The sequence below is a fragment of the Bos grunniens genome, chromosome 2 (assembly GCF_055505025.1).
Source record: "Bos grunniens cultivar Pamir isolate PY7600 chromosome 2, Bosgru_T2T1.0, whole genome shotgun sequence".
NCBI classification, from domain to species: Eukaryota; Metazoa; Chordata; class Mammalia; order Artiodactyla; family Bovidae; genus Bos; species Bos grunniens.
In genome coordinates, this window is record NC_141166.1 from 46061503 (window position 1) to 46084063 (window position 22561).

Genomic DNA, 22561 nt, shown 5'->3' on the forward strand with positions numbered 1-22561 from the left:
TGTTTAAAAAAAAAAGGAACAGTATTTTTATGTCAGAATGAATGACAGGTCAATAATGGTTATTCATTGTTGGAATAACCAATGGAAATATAGCAGAGATTTTCTCAAAAAATGAACAGATGAGCCTAACACTTAAAGAAAACAACTGAGAATGACAAAATTTGACCTTTCACACAAAAATTAGCATTTTAGAAAAACTGTATTCATCACTGTGAATTTGACAGTTTCTCAGTATTTAAAGACTTTTTCTGATGTCTGTGAAAATAATATGTTCTTTATATATTGTATAATGAAGTGTGCAACATTTAGGAGACCTGTATAACTCAGCAAATCAATGTTTTTCTAAATGACCAATCCATAATGTTACAAAATTATGCATGGAAAAAAGATCTTCCTGAAGTGTAAGGTAAACCAATGGATTTGTACTGTAACAGAGTACAAAAAGTTCATTGATACAGTTTCAAATCTACATTTCAATTAAGAAACTGTACTAGTCAAGTTTGGGTGTGCTATTGAAGAAAATATTACATTTAGCTACTAATATAGTCTTCTCCCTTCCCCCAGTCACATGTCTGTATGAGGTTGGATTTTTTTTTTTTTTTTACATATTTCAACCAACCACAACCAGTATGGTAACAATTGAATGAAGTAGTATATACAACTATCCTGCTGTCTTCTACAAATCAGGCATTAAGGAAGTTAAAGATACTTGCAAAAATGTAATACATTGTGACTCTATTCACTAGTTATTTTTTGGTTTTGGAAAATATGGTCATTTTTCATACAAATATGTTATTTATGCTAATATATAAAGGATTTATAATTATTTTTCAATGAGTTAATAGTTTAAAATTTTCTCGGTTTTAATCTTTAATATGGTAAATATCAATAGATATAACACACAAAGGAAAACTCTTTATAGAGTCTTCATTCAATTTCAAAGTTTAAAGGAGTCCTGTGATCAAAACAGGACTGCTGCTCTAGCCTATTTCAACTTCCCCTCTGGATTTTAATTTAGATTTTAAAGCTTTATTTAAAAAATATATTTTTCAAATAAAAATCTGTTTATTTTGGAAGCTTTTCATGTCAATCATTATTGGATATGAAAATCCTATATACTCCCTTAATAATACATTGCTGCTGCTGCTAAGTCGCTTCAGTCGTGTCCGACTCTGTGCAACCCCAGAGACGGCAGCCCACCAGGCTCCCCCGTCCCTGGGATTCTCCAGGCAAGAACACTGGAGTGGGTTGCCATCTCTTTCTCCAATGCATGAAAGTGAAAAGTGAAAGTGAAGTTGCTCGGTCATGTCCAACTCTTAGCAACCCCATGGACTGCAGCCTACCAGACTCCTCCATCCATGGGATTTTCCAGGCAAGAGTATTGGAGTGGGATGTCATTGCTTTCTCCAATAATACACTATACTTTACTTATTAGCATTGTATTTTTTGCTTTATATAATAGTTTGAGAGATACAATTAACATATCATACAGCTCACCTATTTATACAATTGGTAGTTTTCCAGTATATTTACAGAGCTATACAATCATCACTCAATTTTATTTATTTATTTATTTTAAACTTTATTTATTTAGACTACATTGGGTCTTGGTTGTAGCACGCAAGTTTGGTTGCTCAACAGCATGTGGGATTTTAGTTCCCCAGCCAGGGATCAAACCCATGTCCCCTGCATTGGAAGGCCAATTCTTAGCCACTGGACCACCAGGGAAGTCCCTCATCACTCAATTTTAAAGCACTTTGATCACCCCCTGCAAAAAAACTTTGTCCTTTAATAGTCACTCCCATTTCCCCTCAATTCTCCAGCCCTAGTAGAATTCACTGAAGCAGTAGCCTGCTAATCTATTTTCTGTATCTATAGACTTACCTATTCTGGATACATCATATAAACAATCATACTTTGCAACTGGCTTCTTTCACTTAGCATAATGTTTTCAAGTTTCATCCACCTTGTATGAGCTCTTCATTCCTTCCCTTTTGTGCCTAATAACTTTTCTTTGTATGGCTATACCACTTTTGGTTATCCATTAGTCAGCTGATGCTCATTTGGGTTGTTTTTCTTTTGCTGCTATGAATATGGCTGCTGTGCATATTTGTGTACGTTTTTGTGTGAACATATGTCCTCAATTCCTTGGGTGTATATCTATTAGAATTACTGGGTCATGGTAATTTTATACCTAATAGTTTGAGGAAGGCAGGAATGTTTTTCAAATGAAGTGTTTTCCAAAGCATTTTATGCTCCCATTAAGTACAGTACAACAGTTCCAATTTCTTCATAACTTATTTTTTTTTCGGTTATAGACATATATCCTAAAGGATCTGAAACGTTATCTCATTGTGGTTTTAATTTGCATTTCCATGATGGCAAATGATGTTGAGCATCTTTTCGTGTCCATTCGTATATCTTCTTTACAGAAATTTCTATTCAGATGGTTTGTCCATTTTTAAATTAGATTGTCTTTTAATTGTTGAATTATAATAGTTCTTTATGTATTCTAAATATTAGACCTTTATGAGATATATTATTTGCAAACATTTTCTCCTATTCCTTAGATTGTCTTGATGAGGTCCATATTATTTATTTTTCTTTGGTTGCTTGTGCCGGATCCAAAGTCAAGAAGATTTATACTTAATGTTTTCTCCAGAGTATTTTAAGGTTTCAGCTCTTACATTTAGGCCTTTGATTCATTTTAACTTTTCAAATGTTATGAGTTAGTAATCCAGATTCATTCTTTTATATATGGATATCCAGTTGTCCAAGTAACTTCTCTTTTAGTCTGTTCATTTATTCTGGAATCTGAATTCAATTCCGCTTATCCATATCCTTATGCTCTATGCTTTTGCCAGTAGGGCCACTAATTTTGTTTTGTTTTGTTTTTTAGAACGAACTCATGGAAAGACCATTCATTAACTCAAAATAACCAAGTCAAGGGTGGGAATCAGCTTCTTCGCACTACCAGTTTAGGAGCTAAAGATGCTCCTAAAGTTTCAGGAGCATCTTTTTCATCAGCAGCCATCAAAATCCCACCCAATGCGATTACGTTTTGTTTTGTTTGTTTTAAGTCAATGTCATTGTGTTTGGCCGGGGTTGGTTAACCGAAAATGTTACCTCCAGGCTAAGAATCACTGGTATTCAGTCCAGTTTATTTAGGGAGGTAGATGAGCAAGGCCAGAAGTAGACAATAGAAGTACTTTGGCTCAGCCTTTAGAAACGCGCAAGGTGTCGGCGGGAGGAGGCTGGCCTGTCAGTACGGTTCTAAACAGAGACTGGGCACCGGAAACTTTTCCTCAGGGGATGGACTCGGGCCCGAAGCACAAGGCCTATCTCGGTGCTGCGGTGATTAATTCATCTGTGCGACCACAACTAAAGCCCGCTCTCAATCCTCCAGCCTCCGGGGAGCCCGGCCGCCCCCAACGAGTTTTCCCGCGTCGCCTTTCCTCTTTCCCCTCTCCGTCCTCACTGAGCGTAGCGGAAGTGACGCAAGGCGTAGCGGAAGTCCCTCCAGCCGCGGTGTTGTGCTGTTGGGTAGAGAGACGGATTTGTAAACCCCGGAGCGAGGTTCTACCTACCCGAGGCCGCTGGTGTGCGGAGACCCCGGGGGAAACCACCGTCACCATGTCTGACCAGGTACCAGAGTGAGAGCCATCCGATAGCGGTGGCCAAGGCCTTACTCTGCAGGTCCGCCTGCTGATCGGCTGGGGCCGGGGATGGAGGCGCGGGGGAGGGGAGCGCGGAATGGGGGAGGGGGCGGCCGGTGGGGACTGGGCTGAAGAGGGAGGGGAGTAGACTAGGGCAGGAGACGCCCGGGCCTGTCGCGGGCCTCTAGGAGCCACCCTGACCCTCTCCGGGCTGGCTCATCACCCCCTGTGCCCCAGCGCCTCTGGTCGCGGCCTCCCTCTATTCGTCCCCGTCTTTTCTCCGGGGCGGACCCAGGTGCAGAGCCCAGCTTCCACTTTCCCAAGAGGGTCGCTGAGGATCCCGCCCGCCTGCCTCTCCGGAGAACTCACTGCAGAAGCAGGGCCCTAGGCCCCAATTATGTAACGGGAGAGAATCCCTGCCCCGGAGGCTCTGTGGCCCTGAAAAGCTGGTGGACTCCACTCCCTGATTCTTGGTCTTTAGATAGTCGCGAAGGGGGACGTGGGGACGGAGGGAGGGAGACATTGTCTCGTGTTGCTGAGAACCTCGAAAGCTCCGCTTTCCATTTGGATTGCAGCTAGGCCGCCGCTGCTCTGCTCTGAGTGTTTTTCCGTGTGGGGGTGCAGAGCTGTCGCCTCTTTCCTTTTACTTTCCCATTTCTCACTCGGGATTGGTTCAGTAGCTCTCCAGTTGGAAGAGAGCACTCAGAATAACCAAGAAACAAAGTAGAACGAAACTGCTAGAGCTACAGAAAGCATTTCATCTGGAAGTTAACCTGAAGATGACTGATAACCTTTGAGGAAAAGGATAGGAAAACTTCGTGTGCGTGAAGCAGTTGCAGAACATTTGCAGAAAGCTTCGTGTTATAGCAGAGTGCTCCATCTCAGTGTTATTAGCAGGAATTTACTTGGGATTTGCATTCAATCAGGAGTGTTCGATTTTCCGTGGTGAGTTTTTCTTCCTCATTCATTCCTAGTTAACGTTGTTTGTGGCTGATGGGCTTTGCTGGTGGCTCAGCGTAAAGAATCAGCCTGCCAATGCAGGAGATGCGGGTTCGAGCCCTGGGTCGGAAAGATCCCCTGAAGGAGAAAATGGCAACCCACTCCAGTATTCTTGCCGGAGAAATCCCATGGACAGAGGAGCCTGGAGGGCTGTAGTTCATGGGGTTGTAAAGTCCTACACGACTAAGCGACTAAACAACAACAAAATGTTTATGGCTAGTTTTTACTTTATAAGGTTTTTGTCTGGCCTTCGTTTTGTTTGCTTAGATGACTTTGACTTTTTAAAGTATTTTTGAACCTTTTGCTTGTTTAATGATAGTTATTTAGAAAACTGTTTCTCATTCAACTCCACAGTGTACTTTAACTTTTAAATTTAACACACTATTCCCTTGGCTTTTAACCCAGTTCAGTTTTGTGCCACTTGGTGAGAGCAAGTGAGGCTTTTGTGGGTTTTTACTGTTGCACAAAACGTACATTTATAAGGTTAAACCATAATCTAGATTAGTTTTGAGTGGATCTTCTTACTAACAGTCTAGATTAACTCCCAAATTGATACGGGAACAGAGGTATAACTATCTCCCTAGGTAGTTGTTTACTTGATTTCCAGGGAGGAGAGAAAGGTGTAAATGCTTTATTTCATCAGCCTTTTATTTTGATGCTCAGAAGTGGCTAGGAAGTATGTTGAAATTTACTATGTAGTCTGAGGAAAGAGCAGTGTACAGAAGGAATTATAAAGTGAATTGTAGAATTTATTGCTCCAGTTTCAATTCCAGCTATTTAAGAGAAACTTGAAGAAATAAAGGACCTAGGACACTAACAGGTGGCCAAAACTATTTTCACAATAATGCTGGGACATTGTCTTTTTCACTCTCATTCTTTCATGGGGTTTTCTAAAGATTGACATGACCTGGGATATCACAACAGATTGAAACATAGAGGCAGATGTGGAAATTCAGCTGCTTTCTATTAAGCCAGATATTGAAGAGATTTGCAAAAAATGCAAAACAGTGCCACTTTTCTTACTAATTTTGTTTTTAAAAAAATGTCTTTTTAAGATTGAAGCTTTATTGCTACTTTCAAGAAATTGTTTTTTATATACACAGTACCATTTAATGAGGGTATCATCATATCCTTATAGGTGTTTCATATTGTTACTATTAAAATACTTTTCATAAGTATCAGTGTGATTTAATATCCTAAAATTAATTATGTGTTTATAAAACATACTTCAGATAAACTGCAGTAGGTACAACCAACCTAACAAAAGCTTTATGGCGTTCTAAATGATTTTTAAGAGGAATCCTGAGACTATAAAGTTTAAGAACTGTTGCTCTATGCTGATCAACCAGTATCATTATTAATAATCAGGAGCCAGTACAATATTAGTGTTGTAGTGCTAGGGATTTAAAGAGATAAGAAGTGGAACTCTTACCCTGATGAAGCTTATGAGTGAGAATCCCAAGTTACTCCTGCGCCATACCAGTAGCATGAGACGACCACAGTCCCCAGAAGACAGTCTTAATATCAACCAAGTTGTTTTAGAATGACATATATTCTGAGGCCCCTCTCCGAGGGTTTTTTGTCTGTGCTGAAGATACTGGAATTGAGCAATAATTTCAAGTTAAAATAGGTGGATGTTAAAGTCATGTAAGACTTGAATTGCTGGGTTCTGCATTGATTAATAGAAAATGATTATTTTTGGAATTTGAGTGAAATAATTTCTCATAATTCTAACAATACTAGCATTGTCCAGTGGACCGTTTTTGAATAATCCTCTAATATAGATTCTGAACCTGAGGATCATGAATCCTCAGGGCTGAAAATCCACTGAAATTTTATGGCAATCTGTGGTTTTTTTGCATGTGTATTTGTTTAGGGAGAAAGGATCCATAGCTTTCATTAGGGGTACATGATCCCTCAAAAGTTTAAGGACTAGCCTTTAACCAATAATAGAGATCCGATGGTGTGCTTACTTTTAGCCTGATTTCACCTTGCAGCAAAACTGAGCACAATATATAGACCCAGATGCCAATGTCAAACTGGTAAGGATAATTTGTACAAATATTTTTCCTTCTTTCTTCCCTGTATTCACATTTATAGTGTTTCTTTTCCATACTCAAGTCATGAAAGACAGCATGGACTTCAGCTCTTCAGTTTAGGTCTGTTAAATTTGTAATAATTGGATGACTGGTTTGGTTCAAATGCTAAATGAATCTGTTGTAGGTTTACTCTCTCCATCCCAACCTCAGAGAGAGGAGGGGTGGAGAGGGAGACAGATACTGATTGATTGAGCTCCTTTTATCTTTAGTCAAGGATTTGGAAACCTTATGTAATTTCGGCTATCTGTTGGTACCTAACAAACTGCTTAAAACATAATGGCTTAAAACAACAGTCTTGTTTTGCTCATAAATCTCAATTTTGGCAGGGCTCTGTGGTTTTGGGCTCATCACTGCTCCTTGACGTGTGGGGCCTTTGCTGGGATTACTCAGGGGGCTGTGGGCTGTAACGGATGGCTTCTTCATATAGTCTCAAGGCCTCTCTGAGTGGTCTTGTCGTGTATTCCCTTCAGCACAGGGACCCCAGGATATTCAGACGTAGGCAGCTCAGGGCTCACAGGATAGTGTTCCAGAGAACCTTGGGTAGAAACCCCAAGCCTCCTAGAACCTAACTTTGGAAATCACTTTTGCATTCTGTTTGTCAGGCAAATCACTAAGTTCAACTCAAATTCAAGGGAAAGGCATTTATTTATTTCATCGTAGAGACAATTGACATATTAGTTTCAGATTATACAATGTAATTATTTGCATATATTGTGAAATGATCCCCAGGATAGGTCTAGTTAACAACCATCAACACACACAGTTACAGATTTTTCTTGTGTTAAGAGCTATTCTCAGCAACTTTCAAATATACAATACAGTATTATTAACTATAGTCACCAAGGAAAAGACATCAAGATTCCATTTCTTAATGGGAAGAGTAACAGAGAATTTGCAGTTATCTTTAATCTACCACACTAGTTGTATTTCTTTTGTTAGGATAGCATCATTCCCTGCAGCATTATTTATATCCCCGTTTTTGGTGTTCGCTGATCTTCCTGTTAGCCTGAGATGGCAGAAGAATATGATAAACTAGGTGTATATTGAAGTTCATAATTATGTATACTACTTACCTCGTAGAATAAATATGTTATACTGATGCTATGACTTGAGCATTTAGTTACTGATACATATGCATCACCAACTCGATGGACGTGAGTTTGAGTGAACTCCGGGAGTTGGTGATGGACAGGGAGGCCTGGCCTGCTTGCAATTCATGGGGTCACAAAGAGTGGGACTGGACTGAACTGAACTGATACAAAGTATTCCATGCCCCAGGAGAGGAATGATACATTCTGTCTTCTCTCTGACAGATAGATACATGAAGTGCTGCTAGTAGATGTTGCAAACATTGATTATAATAAAACATTTCAAATAAAATGTGAACATTACTTAATAGTATTTTTAAAACTGAGTATGATTATTAGGGTTAGAGTACTTATGAGTGTTAGTGGAGTAGTTCAGATTTCAAAACTAAAGCAGTTGTCAAATATCTCTTGATTCTCATTAGCCTCCCCCCATATCAATTAGAATAATATTATATATTATAGCTTTTATATATAGTGTTACAATTATTTAAGTACCTTTCTCCATTACACTGTTTGCTTTCCAGGGTCAGAAATCAGGCTTTACTCACCCTTTTTTTCTGAAGTGCCAGCAATGACTGAATACTTAGTAAAAGTTTTTAAAGGAGTGAGTGGTAAGAGTCATTCATTTAACAAGCATTTATTGAATGTCAGTATGTTCCAGGCACCATTCTAAGCCCCAGAACTGGAAGGTTGTCTCAAAAATGTGAAGCAGCAGGTATTTTCCTCTTCCTCTTTCAATTCCCTTTATGTTTTGTTATTGACGAAGGGTTGATTGTCATGCAGTAATTTTCCTTTTATGATGTTTGCATACCTTCTTGGTCTTTACTTCTATTAGCAATAGAACTAGTAACTTTATCTCCAGAGTTGAATCATTTGCTTCTTCCAGGACATTGGGATTGTTATGGATAACAATAATCCCAAGTGGTTTGCAGGATCTCAGTTCCCTGAGTAAGGCAGTAGGGGATTGAGCCCGGGCCCAGGACAGTGGAAGTGTCAAGTCCTAACCACTGGACCGCCTGGGAGTTCCCCACAGATAATTTTCTCAGCGTCATGTTTGGTATCTCATTTTTGAATTTATTGAAATTGTGTTTTGTTCTTTTTGGTAATTAATTCTCTTGATACTCTACTTTAGAAAAGTCATGTGGGTAAGGTCACACAGATCCTATTATTGAATACTTAGTCTTACAGTTTAAATTATTTTGAAATTCCTACAACATGATTTAAGTTTATTTAAAGATGTGTTGTAATTGTTATTCTTTTATATTTTGACCATTCTTTTTGTATTTGATTGCCTTTACTGAGCTAGTGAGAATCTGAAGGAAAAGACCTGAAGGAAGCTAGGGTGGAGTTCTATTTGCTAGACCCATTGTTCTCAATAGCTAAGGCCAGATATTTTGAAAGGTTTTACTGAAGATTAATACATATATGAAAAAATGTACATAAATGTACAGTTTGCTAAATTTTCACAAACTGATCACATCTGTGCAGCCCGCACCCATATTAAGAATGACTGTCCTGACTGTGTGCGTGTGTCTGAGTGTGTGTGTGTTTCTCTGTCATGTCCAACTGTTTGTGACCCTATGGACTGTGGCCCACCAGGCTTCTCTATCTGTGGGATTTCACAGGCAAGAATAATGGAGTGGGTTGCCATTTCCTCCCCTAAGTGCAATCATACAGTATGTGGTTCTGTGTATGGCTTCTTTTGCTCAGCATTGTTTGGAAATTTGTCTGTATTATTGTGTATAGTTTGTTGTTAAATCTCATTACTATGTTGCATTCCATTGTGTGACTATACCACAATTTACTTATCTCTTCTGCAATTCGATACACACTGAGGTGGTTTTCTAGAAGCTGTTTTTTTAACATAAGCCAAATGCTTCCTATTTAGACCACCTCCTATGTCAATTCGGATTGCTTCTGGACTAAATAACAGAAAATCTGATATATAGTAGGTTAAACAAGTATGCAGTTTGTTTTTCTAATGAAACAAGTCCAGACATAAGATGTTCAGGGATGGTCAGACAGTTCCACTATGCCTTCTTACTCCTTTCTCCTTAGCAGATGTCTTCACTGAAAAGATAGTCTCCTTTTGGGCAAGATGACTTTGTTTCTTTGTTCCAGGCAGGAGAAAGGAATGGAGAAAAGAGAAAAAGTATGCCAAAAAGTATATACCAGGAAAAAGTATGTCTGTCACTTTATATTTCCGTGGCCAGCACCGCATCATGGTGCTGAGAGAAGCTTAGAATTTCCCCCACCCACCCCCTGCCGGCAAATTTAGGAAGAAGGGGGACATGGATATTGGATAGGTAATTAACAATGTCTGCCATACCTCTCTACATTTGCATGCTGTACTTCTGGATACAGTGGAGCCAGTTTGTTCTAGGCTTTGCATAGGTCCACAGTATGGCTGCAGAGAGTAGGGGTTATACAACCAGTGGGATTTTCAGTTATAATTTTTAGTTCTTGAGAAGTTGTCTGTGTTTGTCTGGTGTTGAACTGCAATTGTAGGGTTGAATGTAAATTTTCAGAAGTCCTAGTGTCTTGACAGGTTGACATAAACCTCCAAGTTATGGAGCTAAGTCTGGTCAGTTTTATTCCAAATGTCTAGTAGTGTCTCCTTAAGTTTGCACATAGGTAGCACGAGCTGAAACTATATGAGTATGTCCTTTTAGAATTGTGGTAAATCTATTGAAGTTTGAGGGAGATGACTTTATTGTAATTTGGGATTTTGTATCTTTTAACAATGGATATAATTATTAGAATCATCCAGTTTAATCCTTTGTTGAGCTTTCTTTATTAGGAAGTAAAAAACGGACATATAGTAAGAACTACAGTTACAGAAATTTTGGAAACTTTGAAGGTATTTTAAGTGATTTATTATGGACAAATTTAGTGCATATATAATTATACCCATATACCCATCTCTTGACCTATCTTATTTCATCTACATGACCCCACACCACTTCATAACATCATTTTGAAACTAGTCCCAGACATTGTATTATTTCATCCACAGATATTTCAATATGTATCTCTAACAGAGATTTACTTTATTTTTTTGGCCCTGCCATGTGAGATCTTAGTTTCTGGAATAGTGATCAAACCTGTGCCCTCTGCATTGGGAGCTTGGATTCTTAACCACTGGACTGCCAGGGAAGTCACTCAATATGTGACTTTTTTTCTTTTAACATAACCAGAAAATTTTCTAATGTCGTCAAATAAGAGTAAATGCGATCTTTATTTTTGGTTTTCCCCAGAATCCCCCCTCTTTCAGAAGAATGAACAATCCTTGTAGAACTGGAAGGGTCAGTTTCAGGCTGGGAGTAGTTAAGTGTGGTGCTCTTTCCCTGTGATTGAATTGTCAACATACGGATTGTCATAGAGATTTTTAGCAAAATTTTTGTTCTTTTGACTTTGAAATGGCACAATAAAATTCTTTTCTTGAATTCTGTGCATTTGTAAATGAGGATTGTTGTGTTTTGTGTCCTTTCCTGTTTTGTTCTTCTTTTCAGATCCAGCCATCTTCTATTTCTAGGCTGTTACATTTATATCTTGGTAAGAAGAGTTGATAGCGCCTGGTGTCTGATAAATTCTTTTCTACCATTCTAGTTACCATGATTCAATCTCTAGATGACACAGACTTGAAAATTTAGAGATTTCCAGTTCTTGCCTTTGATCTTGTACGTTCCTTTACTTTTCTTTACCTTACCAGTTTCTTCTGCTCTGGGGCTGTGTAACCTTCCCAGCCTAATAAGCCAGCCCTCTCTGGGATTCTCTTTTCTCTCATGACCTACTGTTCTGGGTCTAGTGCTGAATGCTTTCAGTGTTTTGTGACTAGTGTGCCATACCATTCTGTATTGGCAGCTTCTTTTTTTTTTTAAACAGGGGAGAGAAGGAAAGAAGGCATACAAAAGACACTGAGATTGCTAGAGACAAACTTTGGCCTTTTTCTGTACAAGATCTTCTCATTTTCCAGACTAGTTTGTTGAAGGAAAAAGGCACATGAAAAGTTAGATGACTGCATCGGGCAAGCGTGAGGCTATTAAAGAAGTGGGTACAGATGGCATTGCTCTTGTGCTTCAGAGTTGGGAAAAGATTGTCAAAATGGAGTGACTAAGGAGAGTGGCAGTATTCTTGGAAATTTCAAATTCTAGTGTTCACATGTTTTGTGAAATTGAAGTGAATGCTGAAAGGATTTTGTTTGTATTGACTGTTGTGTACGGTAGAAGTATGAAACATTAGTAAGATTTTGTGGTATAATACAGATGATAGTGCTGTCAGCTTAACTCAGCCAGCATTAAATAATTGCCTGGTGAAAATGTGGACCTCCTCCTTGTAAACTTGTAGGAAAGTCAAGACATACAAAACTGTCACAGAAAATGTTAATTTAATAAGCATATTGAGTATCCTTAAAATACTAGACACTGTACTTGACCAGAAATACAAAGAATAAGGCATGTCGATAAGGAACTGAATCTTGTGGGAAACACAGATATGCAGACATGTGGTTATAATAAAATTAAAGTAAGCAGTATGAGAACATTTAAGAGGGTGATCAGGGGAATGATTTTGTAGAAGTGATGCTTAAGTGGTCTTAAAAGGGGAATAGGGTAAGAAAGGGCATACTAAGCAGAGGTGAGTAACAGGTACAGGGATAGTGGAGATAAGGTAGAGAGTGCCATGTTTAAGGAGTTGTAGATGGTTCAGTTTGGCTGGAGCAAAGAATATTATTAGCAAAAGACGTAGGAGAATAAGGCTTGCTTGCTAGGCAGGGACCAGTACATGGAGGACCAGTATGTGTCAGCTAAGGAGTTTGAACTTAGTCCTGAAGATTCTGGGCAGATCAGATTGCGTTTTAGAGAAATGGCTCTGGTTGTAGTTGGGAAGAATTAATTAGAGGGAGCTAGACTTGGGGAGATGTGGTTCCCAGAAGAGTTCTTTACATACTGGACTTCAGATGATGGACTTCCGTGAGATGACTTCAAGAGAGGTTATGGTAAAGGGAGGATGTGTATTACAGGTAAAGGAAACAAGGACAGCAAAGAGCTGAAGATGGAAGGAAGTTTATAGACATGTTCAGGGAATAGCACAAGTCCAATTTAACCAAATCCTTGGATTGTAAAGAAAGTGGTGAGAGAAAAATGGGAGTTAAGGTTGGTACTGGAGGAACTGAATGCCATGTTGTGGACTTTGTTTCTAGGCCTTAAAGTACTAGGAGCTATTAATGCTTTCTGATAGGGGCAGTTATACAGTCAGAGAGGGGCTTCCCAGGTGGCGCTAATGGTAAAGAACCTGCCTGGCAATATAGGAGACACAAGAGAAACAGGTTCGATTCCTGGATCGGGAAGAACCCCTGGAGAAGGAAATGGCAACCTACTCCAGTATTCTTGCCTGGAGAATCCCATGGACAGAGGAGCCTGGTGGGCTACATACAATCCAAGGGGGTCGTAAAGAGTTGGACACGACTGAGTGCACGAAAACAAACCAGTCAGAGAAGCTGTGCTTTTGGAAAGGGTTCTGAAGCAGTGTGGAGGATGGATTGGAGAAGAGGGAAGAACTCTTTTGTTCTGAGTATCCTCTGTCTAGGAAACACTGGAGCACAGTCAGTCCCATTGTGCTGATGTATTGCTGATCCTCTTGGAGGGGGATGTTTTCTTCCTTGTGGAAACTCAGATAAAGCTTCTTAGCACACCTTCTCTCAGTTAAAGAGGACTCAGGGCTTCTTTGCTCTTTATTGCCTTTCACTGCATGGAATAAATTGTCCTTGTCCTCTCTCAGTACTTAAAGGAAGAAGGAATTGTTTACTTTGAATATAAATTCAGAGAAATGTGGTTGTGAGACTGTTTGAAGACAGTCTTCTAGTTTTCAGGTGAAATACTGTCTCACTAAAGAAGGTTAATTTTGCCAGCTGCCATAAAATGCAGTAGTCAGCAAATGTTGAAAGTACTGCAGAATGATAAACAGGCAAGAATTCATACTAATGAAGTCAGTTCTGTTATCTAAGCATTTCCCTGGACTCTAGCCTGTATCTTAAATTTAAAAGCTATTTCTAGTTTAATATATTTTGTTAAATTTTGAATGCTAAAGAGTTTGTTAGTTTTCAGTTACTGGCATGAAATAAACAGGTAATGGACCTGTTACTTCTGAATTACAGAAGTATATTAAATTGTTAAGAATATACAATATTCTGATTGTATGTTCTTAAGTATACAAAATTCTTATTATATATTCTTAAGTAAGTTGGTTGTATTCTTACTAAAGGGCTTCCCTGGGGCTTAGTGGTAAAGAATCCACCTGCCAATGCAGGAGACTCGGGTTCGATCTCTGGATGAAGAAGATCTGGAGAAGGAAATGGCAACCCGCTCCAGTATTCTTGTCTGGAAAATCCCATGGGAAGAGGAACCTGGAGGGCCACAGTCCATGAATTTGCAAAGAGTCAAACATGACTTAGCAGCTAAACAACAACCGTTCTTACCAAGAGTAGATTAACAACTTGAAATTACTATGAATAATAAAGAAGTATATATTTAAATAAGTGAATAATATGGTTGCCAAACTAAGGTAAAGTGCATGGGAAAGCTACTTTTATCACACCATTGAGTGAAATTTACCAAGCTACCCTTTTACTAAAAATGGCTTACCTTTCTTAATACTTCATGGCAAAGTTGTTTAACTAGTTTATTCTAACTTCATTTTCTTATGGTATAATTTGTAAGAGGGTTATACTCTTTCCTTCTGTCTTCCAATTTTGTTTGCTCTTTACTATTATTACTTACCCTGCTTGGGCTTTTTTCTTGTTCCAGTTTAATTCTAATTTTTTTTCACCCAAGCCTAATCTTTTGAAATTGGATATACTGCTTCAGATAGTCTAAAATAATAACTGATATAAAATGATTTGTTTTGACTTGGGTACATTAAGCCAATACTTTGCTGTTTGATTTTCCTTCCTAAAAAGACTTTGCTTATGTTAATATGATTAATTTATATTTCTTAGTACAGTTTTGTAATTGGAGTAGTTAATTTTTCCCACTAGGTTGTAAGAAAATAACCTTGGATTCAAAATGTTTGGTCAAGGATTCCTGGAAGATGAGCTTCCTCTGACTGGTAGTAGTTGACTGTAAGATAATGGTTTCCAGGTTGTTCCTTTGCCTAGAAGCATTAGTATTGCCTGGTAATTAGTCAGAAGTGCATATTACAGACCTACCCGAGACCTACCGAATAAAAAGCTGGGTGTGAGACCCAGCCGCCTTTTTAACAAGTCCTTCCAGTGATTCTGATGCATGGTGAAGTTTTAGAACCTTTACTGTAGGATTATAATAAAAGAGACTTCTTTCATGATTTTTAGTAAACTGTTGTTTGAGAGAGTAATTGACTTAGAACCTTTTTTGCTTGATTGACTGGCAGAGAAAATAAATGCTTGCTGTATTTTTAGTTGCAAATTTTGTACCCTAAGTCAAAGTAATGGATGAGTAATTAAAATAGCACATAGAAACTTTTATATTTATATGTACTTTCAGGAAGCAAAACCTTCAACCGAGGACTTGGGGGATAAGAAGGAAGGAGAGTATATTAAACTCAAAGTCATTGGACAGGTGAGTTTCATTATTTTTCTCCTTTGACTCTGGAATGTGTGAATGATTTCTGAAACAGAAAAAATGATTCAACTAAGGCAAGTTATTGAAAAGTGGAGTTTCATTTACTGTATGTGCATCTGTTAGAGGTAGGAGAGGGTGATACTGTATTTTTAAATTGTTCCACTAGGCAACTTATCACTTTAATTTCTTCTAGTAGAACTTTTTCTTGTTTAGCATGCTTCAGTGGCAAATACAGTGACTCCTATTAAGTGATAACACTAGAGGCCTTACACAGAAGAGCCTCTCAGGCCTTTTCCTGATCCCTTTCTCTCTGTTGGCACCTGATTTCTCCAGACTCTGATCTTTATCTTATTGACCCTTTTTGAGATGCTGCTGCTAAGTCGCTTCAGTCGTGTCCGACTCTGTGCGACCCCATAGACGGTAGCCCACCAGGCTCCCCTGTCCCTGGGCTTCTCCAGGCAAGAACACTGGAGTGGGTTGCCATTTCCTTCTCCGTTTGAGGTGCTAATAGATAATAAAGGTTAGCTGGAAATTAGTGGAGGAATGAATTTTCATAGTTGTTTGTTTAAGGGACAGAAGAACGGGTGCACTCTCACCATGGAAGTGTGAGAGTACATTTTCCCACATTCTCTGAAACATGGGGTATTATTATACCAATCTTTTAGTTTTGGGCCAGTATGATGATATTGCTTTGACTATTCATTATAATTTTTGTGTGGATATGTTTTCAATTCTCTATATATGTAGGAGTGCAATTGTTGGGTCTAGTATAGTAGTAACTTTGTTTAGGAGCCTTCAAACAGCTTTTAGCAGTGGCTGCACCATTTTATACATTATTCTTACTGACAATAAATGAAGGTTTGTTATTTTACATTTCACCCAGTATTTGTTGTTCTTTTTTTTGTTTTAAATATATATAGTCATCCTAGTGAGTGTGAAGTGGTATCTCATTGTGTTTTTGATTTGTATTTCCCTGATGGTTAATGATGGATATCTTTTCCTGTTCTTATTGGCCATTTGCACATCTTTGGAGAAATGTGTCTATTCAGATCTTTTGTCCATTTTTAGATTGGATTATTTGTGTTTATTTTTGAGTTGTAATAACTTTTCACATGTATTTTGGTTATTAGATCCTTATCAGTTAGATGGTTTGCAGATGTTTTCTCCCATCTTTGGGTTGTCTTTTCACTTTCTGGGTTGTGTCCTTTGTACAAACAGTTTTTGATTTCAGTGAATTGAATGTATCTTTTTAGAAACTTCTTGGCTGTGCTGGGTCTTTGTTCTTTGCACGGGCTGTCTCTAGTTGCAGTGAGTGGGGACCTCTCTATGTGGTGCATGGGCTTCTCATTGCAGCGGCTTCTCTTGTTGTGGAGCATGGGCTCTGGGCACTCGGGCTCAGTAGTTCCCTGGCTCTATAGAGCACAGGCTCAATAGTTGTGGCACATGGGCTTGGTTGCTCCTTGGCATGTGGAATCTCCCAGACCAGAGATCAAACCTGTGTCTCCTGCATTGGCAGGCAGGTTGTTAACCACTGGACCACCAAGGAAATCCCTATTTTTTTCTTTTTTTGCTGTGGTTTTAGTGTCATATATGGGACTTCCCTGGTGGCTCAGACGGTTAAGCCTCAGTCTACAATGCGGGCGACCTGGGTTCGATCCCTGGGTTGGGAAGATCCCCTGGAGAAGGAAACGGCAATCCACTCCAGTACTATTGCCTGGAAAACCCCGTGGACAGAGGAGCCTGGTAGGCTACAGTACATGGGGTCGCAAAGAGTCAGACACGACGAAGTGACTTCACTTTCACTTTAGTGTCATATATAAGAAACTATTATCTCAATCAGGGTCACAGAAATTCACACCTATAGATTCTTTTAAAGTTTTTATGGTTTTAGCTCTTACATTAAGTTTTTGATCATTTTGAGTACTTTTTGCATGCTTTTAGTATGGGTTTGAAGGAGAGTCTAACTTCTTTTGCATATGGCTATCTGTTTTTCCTAGAACACTGATTGAAAGTTCTGTTCTTTTCCCATTGAATTGCTTGGCATCTTTGTCAAAATCAGTTGACTGTAGATATATATGAATTTATTTCTGGACTCTCAATTTTATTCTGTTGGTTTGTAGGCATACTTCAGAAATACTGAGGATTTGGCTCCAGACCGCTGCAGTAAAGTGAATCACTTGATCTTTTGTTTCCCAGTGCATAGGAAAGTTACGTTTACTCGATAATGTGGTTTAAGTGTATAGTAGTGTTATGTCTGGAAAAAAAACAATGTACACACCTTAATTAAAAAATATTTTATTGCTGAAAAGTACTAACCATCATCTGAGCCTTCCGTGAGCTTTTTTTGTTGGGGTAGGATTTGAATTACTGAGAGAATTACCAAATTACTGATTACCAAACTGTGACACAGAGACCTGAAATGAGCAAACACCATTGGAAAAATAGTGTGGGTAGACTTGCTGAATGCAAGTTTGTTACAAACTTTCAAAAAGTTTGTAAAAACCGCAGTACCTGCAAAATTCAATAAAGACAGCACAGGGACCTCCTTGGTGGTCCAATGGCTAGGACTCTGTGCTCCCAGTGCAGGGGCACAGGTTCATTTCTTGGTCAGGGAACTGTGGATCCCATATGCTGCAACTGAAGATCCTGTGTACCACAACAGATCTGGCATAGCCAAGTAAAAAAAAGCAGAGTGTAGTAAAGTAGGTATGCTTGTGTATGTTTCTCCTATGCCATGGATTACCTTTTTAACAATTACTAATTTGTAAGAATTCTTTATATTTACTTATTTTTTCTTGTCTGCTATATATGTTAACGTGAATATTTTCTTCAGAGTCTCGTAACTTACTTATAGGTGGTTTATGTTTTTATTAAGTTGGATTTATCAGTCTCCTTTTTTTTTTTTAATGGTTTCTGAGTTAAAATCTTGCTTTAAAGTAAGGATTTACTAATGTCAAGATTAGGAAAAAAGTCTTTCCCAAAGAAGAGGAGAAGATAACTAAATTTTTTTTAATGTTTTAATTAATTTAAACATTAACTAAACATTAATTAATCGGAGAAGGCAATGGCACCCCACTCCAGTACTCTTGCCTGGAAAATCCCATGGATGGAGGAGCCTGGTAGGCTGCAGTCCATGGGGTCACTGGAGTCGGACACGACTGAGCAACTTCACTTTTACTTTTCACTTTCATGCATTGGAGAAGGAAATGGCAACCCACTCCAGTGTTCTTGCCTGGAGAATCCCAGGGACGGGGAAGCCTGGTGGGCTGCTGTCTATGGGGTCACACAGAGTCTCGGACACGACTGAAGCGACTTAGCAGCAGCAGTAGCAGCAGCAAGCTCTTTAATTAATCTGGAAATGATTTTAGTTGATGGAGTGAGGTATTGCTCTAGAAGTTTTGTCTGTTCCTGAAATTATCCACAGGATGAGAATTTATTATTATTTTTAAAGAAAAATACCACACAGCATGCAGGATCTTAGTTCCCCAACCAGGATCATTCCCAGTCCTGGCAGTGAAAGCACCAAGTCCTAACCATTGGACTGACTGCCAGGGAATTCCTTTTTTTTTATTAATAATTATAAACAAAACATGCAACTTCCACTAATATGTATCTGTGAATGTGTTATGTAATCATTAGAATTGGCTTTGAAATTTTTACAGTGTGCAAGTGCCAATATTTTTTTCTGATGGTTGCCTGATAGTTTACTTGACAGTCTCAGTAGAGGAAAATTATCTGTGATCCCATATTTCAATTTGAGTGACTCAGGTTTTTCATTTTACTCATGCAAGAGAAACCAGACTCTGTATGGTGACTTTTTATTTCAGGAAGAATTGCTCAGTCTGCTCTTTTACAGTATATGTCTCTCTTATAGCTTTGACCATCTTTAATGACACTTCAGTGTCACTTCACTTTTTATTCTGAGTTGCCTTTGGGAATTTGTGATAGTTTAGATTTTTATTGTGAAAGTAGAATAGGTATGCAATTCTGAAGGAATGCATTTTTGACATACATACTTTTACTTATACTGCTAATTTTAATACCTAAAATAGATTATGTTTTGATGCTTACTCCTTGGAAGGAAAGTTATGACCAGCCTAGACTGCATATTAAAAAGCAGAGACATTACTCTGTCAACAAAGGTCCGTCTAGTCAAGTCTATGGTTTTTCCAGTAGTCATGTATGGATGTGAGAGTTGGACTATAAAGAAAGCTGAACACCGAAAAATTGATGCTTTTGAACTGTGGTGTTGGAGAAGACTCTTGAGAGTCCCTTGGACTGCAGGGAGATCCAACCAGTCCATCCTAAAGGAGATCAGTCCTGGGTGTTCATTGGAAGGACTGATGCTAAAGCTGAAACTCCAATACTTTGGCCACGTGATGCAAAGAGCTGACTCATTTGAGAACACCCTGATGCTGGGAAAGATTGAGGGCAGGAGGAGAAGGGGACGACAGAAAATGAGATGGTTGGATGGCATCACCAAATCAATGGACGTGGGTTAGGGTGGACTCTGGGAGTTGGTGATGGAAAGGGAGGCCTGGCGTGTTGCAATTCATGGGGTCACAAAGAGTTGGACGCAACTGAACAACTGAACTGAACTGAAACTTGCTTTGAAATGGGTATAGAGCAAGTTTGAGGATGATTATTTTAATAAAACCTGTTAGGAATGCTAAAAAGAATATTTTGGAGGGAAAATATAGGTGACAAGTTGTATGTGTTTGTATGTAGTATATGTATAATTAAATAATTTGTTTCAGGCAAAGCAAGTAACTTACATGAAGAGTGATAATCCTTTTCCTCTTATCTCCTTAGGATAGCAGTGAGATTCACTTCAAAGTGAAAATGACAACACATCTCAAGAAACTCAAAGAATCATACTGTCAAAGACAGGTCTGTATGTTGTAGTATTAAATTCAGTGCTTTATATATCATTAACTTTCTTTTAAGAAAGCTTGTCAAAAGAAAAGTAATCTTTTGGGAATTCTTTGGTGGTCTAGTATTTAGGACTTTGCAAGAAGAAAAAGAGATCATTTAGGTGTTGGGATAAGGAAAACAGTGGGCTTCCCTGGTGGCTCAGACAGTAGAGAATCTGCCTGCAAGACAGGAGACCTAGATTCTATCCCTGCAGGGTCAGGAAAATCCCCTGGAGGAGGGACTGGTTACCCACTCCAGTGTTAGGATAAGTGAGCCAATAAACTTTTTTTTTTTTTTGCTGTACTGCGTGGCCTGTGGGATCCTAATGCCCGGACCAAGGATTGAACCTATGCCCTTGGCAGTAAAAGTTCAGTCCTCACCACTGAACTGCCAGGGAATTCCCTGTTTCTGTTTTTGATGTTAATTGTTAAGCTCAGTAAAGTCTTACTAATTGGGGCTCAACTAGCTCACATTTGTAATAATATTGATGGGAACTAAAACTGGAAATGAACGTGTATTAGCTGCACTATGCTAATAGGTACTTAGATACGTTCTCATTTACTCTTCACAATAACTCCAAAGAAAATATGTAGTCTTTTACCTCATCTGTAGACAATGGAGTTGATTATTGAGGAGAAACAGTGCAAAAGTGAAAATTAAACTGATTCAGAATTGAAATTGCTGTGCTGTGCTTAGTCGTGTCTGACTCTTTGTGACCCATGGACTGTAGCCCACCAGGCTCCTCTGTCCACGGAATTCTCCAGGCAAGAATACTGGAGTGGGTTGCCATGCCTTCCTCCAGGGGATCTTCCCAACCCAGGGATCAAACCCAGGTCTCCTGCATTGCAGGTGAATTCTTTACCAGCTGAGCTTACCAGGGAAGCCCTAAGGTGCCAGGGGAGATAATATAACATCAAGTTGGAATAATTTTTTATGCTTCAGAGTTTATAGTCTTTAGAAAAAGTTTCTATCTATACTCAGTTCACAAAGGCTTGATAAAATTTTTTCTTATATTTGCTGATATTCATGCAGTGGGACACTTAATTTATCTGAAGTATGGAATTCTTACCCAATAAGAGAGATTGAATCATCTTTCCATTTTGATATTGTAGACTTGCTTCTGTAGAAACTTTTATGACCACAGTATAAGATACTTACTTTTTGAAAGATCCTATATTTAAAATCAAAGAATATTTTGTCCTTGTCAGTTATGTTTAGTAGTTAATATAACCCTGGAAATAATTTAAAAGTAGAGAATTTTCTGGTGGTTCAGTGCTTAGGACTTTGCAGTTTGACTGCTGGGGCCCTGGTCAATCCCTGGTCAGGGAACTAAGAAAAAGTTTAAAACCACCTCCAGGGTAAGTTTGCACAGTCTTGTATATATAAGTGTAGTACATATTAGGAAGATTGTTTGAGTTTTTTATGATGTTTTTGGGATAGTATTTAAACGTGGCGGAAATCTTTTTTTTTTTTTTCTAATTTTATTTTATTTTTAAACTTTACATAATTGTATTAGTTTTGCCAAATATCAAAATGAATCCGCCACAGGTATACATGTGTTCCCCATCCCGAACCCTCCTCCCTCCTCCCTCCCCATACCATCCCTCTGGGCCGTCCCAGTGCACCAGCCCCAAGCATCCAGCATCGTGCATTGAGCCTGGACTGGCAACTCGTTTCCTACATGATATTTTACATGTTTCATTGCCATTCTCCCAAATCTTCCCACCCTCTCCCTCTCCCACAGAGTCCAAAACACTGTTCTATACATCAGTGTCTCTTTTGCTGTCTCGTACACCGGGTTATTGTTACCATCTTTCTAAATTCCATATATATGCGTTAGTATACTGTATTTATGTTTTTCCTTCTGGCTTACTTCACTCTGTATAATAGGCTCCAGTTTCATCCACCTCATTAGAACTGATTCAAATGTATTCTTTTTAATGGCTGAGTAATACTCCATTGTGTATATGTACCACAGCTTTCTTATCCATTCATCTGCTGATGGACATCTAGGTTGCTTCCATGTCTTGGCTATTATAAACAGTGCTGCGATGAACATTGGGGTACACGTGTCTCTTTCCCTTCTGGTTTCCTCAGTGTATATGCCCAGCAGTGGGGTTGCTGGATCATAAGGCAGTTCTATTTCCAGTTTTTTAAGGAATCTCCACACTGTTCTCCATAGTGGCTGTACTAGTTTGCATTCCCACCAA

At 38.8% G+C, this 22561-nt stretch overlaps 1 protein-coding gene across 1 annotated transcript in view; it reads left to right on the forward strand.

The window, feature by feature from the left end:
• Nucleotides 1-593: 593 nt before the first annotated feature.
• SUMO1 (small ubiquitin like modifier 1) overlaps nt 594-22561 on the forward strand; it is a 29709-nt gene continuing 7741 nt past the window's right edge. Inside the window, exons 1-3 of the mRNA XM_086345851.1 lie at nt 594-3645; nt 15360-15434; nt 20250-20327. Of these exons, the coding sequence (XP_086201977.1) occupies nt 3313-3645; nt 15360-15434; nt 20250-20327 (486 nt within the window). The 5' untranslated portion in view covers nt 594-3312. The remainder of the gene's footprint in view (nt 3646-15359; nt 15435-20249; nt 20328-22561) is intronic.